A 7,677-nucleotide genomic window follows, 5' to 3' on the forward strand; every position below is an offset into this window, starting at 1 on the left:
CTTACTTTTTCTTTCTGCACAGGGGTCAGCAGAGGAGAGAATGTGGTTCAGCATCCTCCTTCCCTGAGTGTCCTGGAGGGAAACAGCTGTGATATGAACTGTTCTTATTCAGACAGTGGCTCAAACTACTTCCCTTGGTATAAGCAAGAAGCTGGAACAGGTCCCCAGCTCTTTAAATACATTCGTTCAAATCAGGACAAAATCAAAGATGGAAGATTCATTCTTTTATTGAATAAGACGGCCAAACAGTTCTCCCTGCACATCGAGACCACCCAACCTGGAGACTCAGCTGTCTACTTCTGTGCAGCGAGTACACATTGCTTCTCAGGCACCTGCAATCTGTACGCAAACCTGCGAATGGAGCCACCGCTCTCCTTTGGGACAACTTTCAAGCATAGATAGTGTTTGTTGTATTTTGTCTGCAAGTGGAAACTAATGTGTTGATTGTTAAAAACACGTAATAAGTAGGTTAGGTTCAGGATGACCCAGAATTGTTTCAAACATCTTATTGGATGACTGTTGCTTAATGGATTTTCTGTGAAAATTAAGTTTATTTTGAAATTTAGTCTTTAAACATGACTTTACATTTGTTATTCAGACTCCTGTCCTATAAAAAAAAACCTTAGCATCAATATCAGAATCCTTATTAGGGATGGGCTTTTAATCATTGTGTTTTGAAACAGCATTTATTATTTTTTTGATTATAAAACATTGTAAGACAAATATAGAAATTATGAAAAATACAAAATTATGAAATCAATAATAGTGTAATCAGAAATACTGCTAATATTTGAATTACACTAATTTTTATTGTAAGTTAGATCATGATTATTTTCACTTAATATTATTTTTTAATTTTATTTTTCAATTACAGTTTTCATTCAGTATTATATTAGTTTCAAATGTACAGCATAATGGTTAGACATTCATATAATTTACGAAGTGATCCCGTGTGTAAATCTAGTATCCACCTGGCACCATACATTGTTATTACAATATTATTGACTGTTCCCTATGCTGTTCCTTGACTCACAGTGACTATTTTGGCAACTTGAAATTGTTATTCTTATTGAATATTATGTCTTGACTCGAGCATGTCTCATTTCATCCAGAATTCTCTTCAAACATCTGCTTTTTAATAGCTCTGTGAGGGATTTTAATAAATTAGTTTTATATTAATTTTCTTCTTCTTTATTTGTGACATAATGTGAGAGTCCTTTCTATGTGCTCTGACCACTTTCTTGTTAAGAAAATGTGACTTGGGTTTTTCTTTCTAAACCAGTGATGGTGTATATTATTTATGTGTTTGAAGAAATTAGGATAGGAAGTGAGTTGAGAGTGTGAGCTTCTGATTAAACTCACAAATCTATTCTTTACCAAATTCTATGCGTATCTGTTCACATTGACTCCATCGTAGAATTTAGAACAGAGTTGTGTATTATTCACTGCCATAGCTGCAGTACCTACAACAAAATTTTCACATAGTTGAAATCAGTTGTTAAAGAAAGAAAGGGGAGTCTGCCCTTTATTCATAATTTTAATTTGTTTTGTGATACAATTAAATTTGTAAATTGATTTGTCAACAACACATCTCTTTAATGTGTATATTTGATTATTTATTGTTTAAGAACATACTATTTATTTCCATTTATGTGTTTTTCTTTCTAGATAAAGCTTCATTTTTTAAAAAATATAATTAAATTTATTCCTAGATTTGTAATTTTTTCTGCCATTATGATAAAATCTTTCTTTCTGGGGTATATGGAAAAATTATATACATTTTTGTCAGCCACCTTACTATTATTAGTAGATTGCACAAAAACGTTGGACTAATGGTTAATTCAGTAATAGCTTGTTACAAAACTCCCTGCCTCATATTCATGCTCTGATTGAATTAAACATTACTAATCACACCTTTTTTTTTAAAGTTATGTATTTTAGTATTATAGATAAATCAGTGGAATGAAAGATGTTGCATAAGTAATTAATTCTCTAATTCTCCCACCCCTGGGAGAATGAACTGTTCTTATTCAGACAGTGGCTCAAACTACTTCCCTTGGTATAAGCAAGAAGCTGGAACAGGTCCCCAGCTCTTTAAATACATTCGTTCAAATCAGGACAAAATCAAAGATGGAGGATTCACTCTTTTATTGAATAAGACGGCCAAACAGTTCTCCCTGCACAAGGATAGGTTATTTTCAAGATCGTTTATACTCTTCCTGAAGATGGATTGGTAGAGTGAGATGACCTCTTGCCTCCTGAGTTATGGTTGTTGGCTATTAGCTAACGGGCTTGTTCTCATAAGGAAAGCCATCAGATTAAGTTAGGTTTACAACATCTGAAGAAGAAACGACCAACACCCCAGTTGTTTATATTATTTCCGTCACTAAACCACTAGATCCTGTACCACCACTCAGTTTTTTCTACACTTGGTGTTTTGAACATTTAAGTTAATTTTATAGGCATAGTTAATCATTTCAAGTGTTCAAATTCCTATTGATGAAGATTCACTGTTGCAGTACCAATGAGAGTATAGATATTATTTGGGTTTTCTAGGACTTGGCATTGAATGACATATCCAACAATTCTTTACTTTGTTGCACTAGCAATGTCTTTGTAGAGCTGAACTATAGCACTAGCGTTGGAATTACAGTTGTACCTTGGTTTTCGAACATCTCCGTTGACGAACATTTCGGTTTACGAACGCCGTAAACCTGGAAGTAAATGCTTCAGTTTTCGAACATGCTTCAGAAGTTGAACATGTCACACAGCTTCCGCTGAGTGCAAGATCCTGAGGCCTAGCTGTCGGCTGTTTTCGAACATTTCAGAACTTGAACTGTTTTCCGGAACAGATTACGTTCGAACACTGAGGTACCACTGTATCTCAAATGAAGGCTGTACGTAAAGAAGTTCTTTTATTTGTAAGAAAATAAAGTCAGGTAAATCAGAAATATAAAACTCTAGTATTAAAGTGGGAATATACCTCTAAAAGTATGAAAAATAAAAAAATGGAAAGAAGAGGATGACAATGAGGAGTTCTAATCATGTAGGAGAATTCTCTTCTAATGGTATCTAATAGAGATGTCTACCACATGAAATGATGTTTGCTTCAGTGATATGTCGGTGCTCATGTTCTGTGGACTGTTGGCTTCTGAAGATCTCTGAAGAACCTCAGTTTAAGATCTTTAATGTAAGTAACTTCAATTCTTGTTATTTAAGGATGCAAGATGTCATTCTAGTTGGTAAACATGTAACCAAGGTTCAATCTCTTGTACTTTATCTGCTGCATAGCAGATAAATATAGCAAATAATACCTAATAAGTCATTGCACAAGTCCCACTGGAAATCTGTCTCTAGAATTTTTTTCAGAGCACTCAGTCAAATGGCATAGGTCACGCAAAGGCTGATTAAAGAAAAGCAACCTATGGCTGTTGATGAAAGGACTGAGATTCATGGGCTTATTTTTCTCGTTAAGCTTTTGAAACATTACAATATGTATGGTTTGGAACATTCTGAGCTACATGGGCCTATCAAGATGAATTCACAGTGTGACAACATATGACTTATGAGGGAAAGTATGCCGGGCCATGAGAGCTAAGGCTAACAACGCATTAGGCCATAGGAGTGTAGGAGTGTCTGCTACAGTAATTCATTTCAGTTTTAATATTCCACTTGTTTTTTTAACTTTTCCAAAGGATGGAGTGTTGATAAGAAAAATGACAATTTTCGGTGAGGGCAAAACCTTACATAGGTGTCCCTGAGGAATTTGTTCCCTTATATACATACTGAACTGGCACAGGTGGAAAACACAATACCAGGTGGATATTTAACTACTCTGAGGGCCATGGTTTTCTGACAGGACAGTACTTCAATTCACCAGTACTTTATAAAGCATAAAATACTTTAGCTACTTGATATCATGACCTATGGATGGAATGCAACTGTGTACGGTCCTTTTGGAGATACTCAAATGTTTCCTTAGGGCAGTATTGCAGGTCATATCCCACATTTATAGTATTTATAGGATTTGTTGGTTCCAAGAAAGGCATGACCTGACTCCATTTTCTGCCATCCTGAAAAAGATTCCCCACCAGCGTTTGTTTATTTTGCAGACAATACATCCCTACTGTGAAGTGTGGTCTCTGGCGTGTTTTAGCAAATATTCATTGGAGATCATTTTGCTTCTCCAGGCAGCTGTCCTAGCTTTGATATATCTGTAATACTATTTTCTAGTTATTCAACCAACTGGTAGGAAAATGCTGGGTGTTTTTAGATAGGAAAATAATTTATATTGTATGTGGTAGAATAAGATTTCATGGTGATTCCAGTGCAATATCTGAAGATGCTTCAACCAACTTACCTGAGTCTTCAATTACTTTGAGACAAAGAGGACAAGTTTTAGTTACTGTATCAAGAGACCGGCAGTGATAGGCAATGGGTGTTTGTTATTTGGCACATTGTTGAGTAATATCCTGAGGCTTGGCTTTCCTTTTATATCCATATAGTGTAATGGTTTATTCAGTGATTTTATGATTAGCTCCCCTGAGGAAGTGTATGGGGTCACCTAAGCTATATTCCCTTTAGAATTAGGCATATAGAATATAGAGGCTTTTTGTGGCCCATTTAGGGTCCTAATTGAAGTAATGGGAAAAAGGTAAATTAAGAGTCTTGATAACCTAATGACCAAACTCTGGTGTCTTATCTGGCCTTTCTGAAAAGAGTTGATCACGCTAAATAGAGAAGAGAAGCAGACCTCTGTGATATGACTACATACCTGAGGGTTTCATCTTAGTCTTCAGCAGAGGGAGAGCAGTTTTCTTATTTTCCTGTTATTTGGCACAAAATACGTAACTGGACAGTCGTTGGTAATAATAAGGTATATTGCAACAGTAATCGCTAGATCGAAAGAGCTATAGTGATTAGTTTAAACAGCTTAGCCTTCTTATCAGAAAGTGATTTATTTCTACCTTTGGTAAAATAACAGCAAACATAGGTGTGAGGATACATGATTACGACATTTTCTGTTGTTTTCAAATTCATTACATGTCGTGCTTTTAAATAAGTGCTGCCATCCAGTTCCATCACAGATGCAACGATTGAACCTAGCAATTGGTCAATTCTTCGATCTTCTTTTCAATATATAATTTTACGGATGTTTATTTTTAGTTGTAATTGTTTTTAAGTTAACAGTTTGTTGATCCAAAAGAAGCTATGGGCTGGGTGAGACTCTCAGCCAGAACACAGAGAAGTTTGACGTCACCCACAGCAACTTGCTACACCAGGAAACCCCTGTTTCCTGTTCTAGGGCAGCAGCAGCAGTACACAGCCCAGCATTTCTTCTCTCCCTTCAGAGTTATCTCTCCTTGCAGAGCCCTGACATGAGGGAGAGCAAGACATTGTCAGTCTAGTAGAAGAAATCAAAGATGTTGCTTTCCATCCTTCTGAAGTTGGTCATGGCTGCCATGTGGCTGGGTAAGGATGGCACCCGTGGGAATGGGCTTCCTCTACGACCCTAGGTTTTGGGGTCCAGACAGCATTTTGTGGGTATCCTAGGAAGGAAAGGTAGTATCATGTGATAAATAATTTCTTTGTCCCACTCTACTTATCCTAAAACCATGTGACTGTATCTTTTTTCTTTCAGGATCTAATATTGCCCAGAAGGTTACTCAAGGCCAACCAGCATTGTTAGTGCAGGAGAAGGAGGCTGTGACCCTGGACTGCATATATGACACCACTGCTGGTACTTATAGTCTATTCTGGTACAAGCAGCTCAGCAGTGGGTCAATGATTTTCCTTATTCGTCAGGACTCTTATAACCAGCAAAATGCCACAGAAGGTCGCTACTCCTTGAACTTTCAGAAAGCAAAGAGTTCTGTCAACCTTGTCATCTCAGCCTCACAGCTGGAGGACTCTGCATTGTATTTCTGTGCCCTGATAGAGCCCACAGTGAGAGGTGTGTTGGAAGGAGGTGTATCAAAACCTCAGGGCTCTGCTTGATGCATCCACCTGCTATAAAGACCAAGGCCAGGAATTGCCATTACAGACAGGAAGTGGTGAGGTCTGTGGCAGCATAGGTATAGGTAATGTTAGAGGGCAAGCAATCTAAGAAAATACCTCCCTAGGTTCATATACTATGTCTAGAGTTATCATTCATCAGAAATATTGAAAATTAGGTTTGAAATTGTTTATTAAAGACAAAGAATAGCCACAATAATCATTTCATCATTTGGTGATAGATTAAGCAGAACTGAGAATAATTGACTAGGGAAATTCAGAAACATCTGACTCAAACACCCGTAAAAATATGTGTGAATTGTTGGATTTTCAGGTCAATTTTTCTGTAAAGATTTATGAAGTATATTTTTTGTTACAGGCATTATTGTGATTAAGGAAGGCCATGAAATCTGTTTGTAATTTTCCTCTTGTCGTATATTATGCTCTTATATACTGTTTAATGAATTAGTTTAATTTAGATTTGTTAGCTGAGTTAAGTGTACTCTAATTTATTTTCTAAGGCACCTACTACATGACAAATTTTGTTCTGATATTATTTCTGTCTTATTAACATGGAAAAGCTCAGTTTCTCTGCATACATTTACCTGCCGCCCACCAACTTTACTCATAAAATGATCAAGAATTAGTGCTTTAGGGGTCATTGTGAAGAAGCAGCGTGTAAATTATCTTCTTTCTCTGCTCTTGCCTTTCTTTTTAAAAATTTTTATTTTTTAAAATTTTAAATTTTTTTATTAATTTCAGGTGTACAAAGCAAGATAATAGTTAGATATTTACACCTCTCACAATGTGATAACCCCCCCCTACCCCAAACTACTACCCTTCTGACATCTTACATAGTGGTTACAATAGCATTGACTATCTTTTTTATGCTATACTCCACATCTCATGAATATATATATGTATATATATATATATATATATATATATATATATATAATTATAGTTGATGTACAGTATTATTCTGCTTCAGCTTCTGGTATACAGAGCATTGGTCGTGCATCTACACAGTCTACGAAATCATTCCCCTGATAAGTCCAGTGCCCATCTGGCACCTCACATAATTTTTATAACATTGTTGATTATATTCCCCATACTGTATTTCATATCCACATGACTATATTGTGTCTACTAATTTGCACTTTCTAATCCCTTCTTCTTCCCCATCCCCACCCCCCTCCCATCTAGCAACCAACAGTTTTTTTTTCTATATCTCTGAGTCTATTTCTGTTTTGTTTGCTCATTTATTCTGTTGTTTAGATTCCACATATAAGTGAGATCATATGGTATTTTTCTTTCTCTGTCTGACTTATTTCACTTAGTATAATATTCTCAAGGTCCATCCATGTTGTTGCAAATGGTAAGATTTCATTATTTTTTATGGCAGAGTAGTATTCCATTGTATAAATGTACCATAGTTTCTTCATTCAATTGTCTATCGATGGTCTTTTCAGTTCTTTCTGTATATTGGCTATTGTGAATAACGCTGCAATAAACGTAGGGGTGCACATATTTTTTCAAATTAGTGTTTAGGATATCTTTAGATAGATACCCAAGAGTGTAATTTCTGGGTCACAAGGTAGTTCCATTTTCAATATTTTGAGGTACTTTCATACTGTTTTCTATAGTAGCTGCTTCAATCTGCAATCCCTTTTCTCGACATCC

General features: G+C 36.0%; 1 gene segment (V, D, J or C); it reads left to right on the forward strand.

The window, feature by feature from the left end:
* Positions 1-5,330: 5,330 nt before the first annotated feature.
* On the forward strand, positions 5,331-5,997 carry LOC117023169 (T cell receptor alpha variable 14/delta variable 4-like). The segment is given in 2 exon segments: positions 5,331-5,472; positions 5,642-5,997. Coding segments are annotated over 2 exon segments (405 nt in total).
* Positions 5,998-7,677: the final 1,680 nt, after the last annotated feature.

The sequence above is a fragment of the Rhinolophus ferrumequinum genome, chromosome 6 (assembly GCF_004115265.2).
Source record: "Rhinolophus ferrumequinum isolate MPI-CBG mRhiFer1 chromosome 6, mRhiFer1_v1.p, whole genome shotgun sequence".
Taxonomy (NCBI): domain Eukaryota; kingdom Metazoa; phylum Chordata; class Mammalia; order Chiroptera; family Rhinolophidae; genus Rhinolophus; species Rhinolophus ferrumequinum.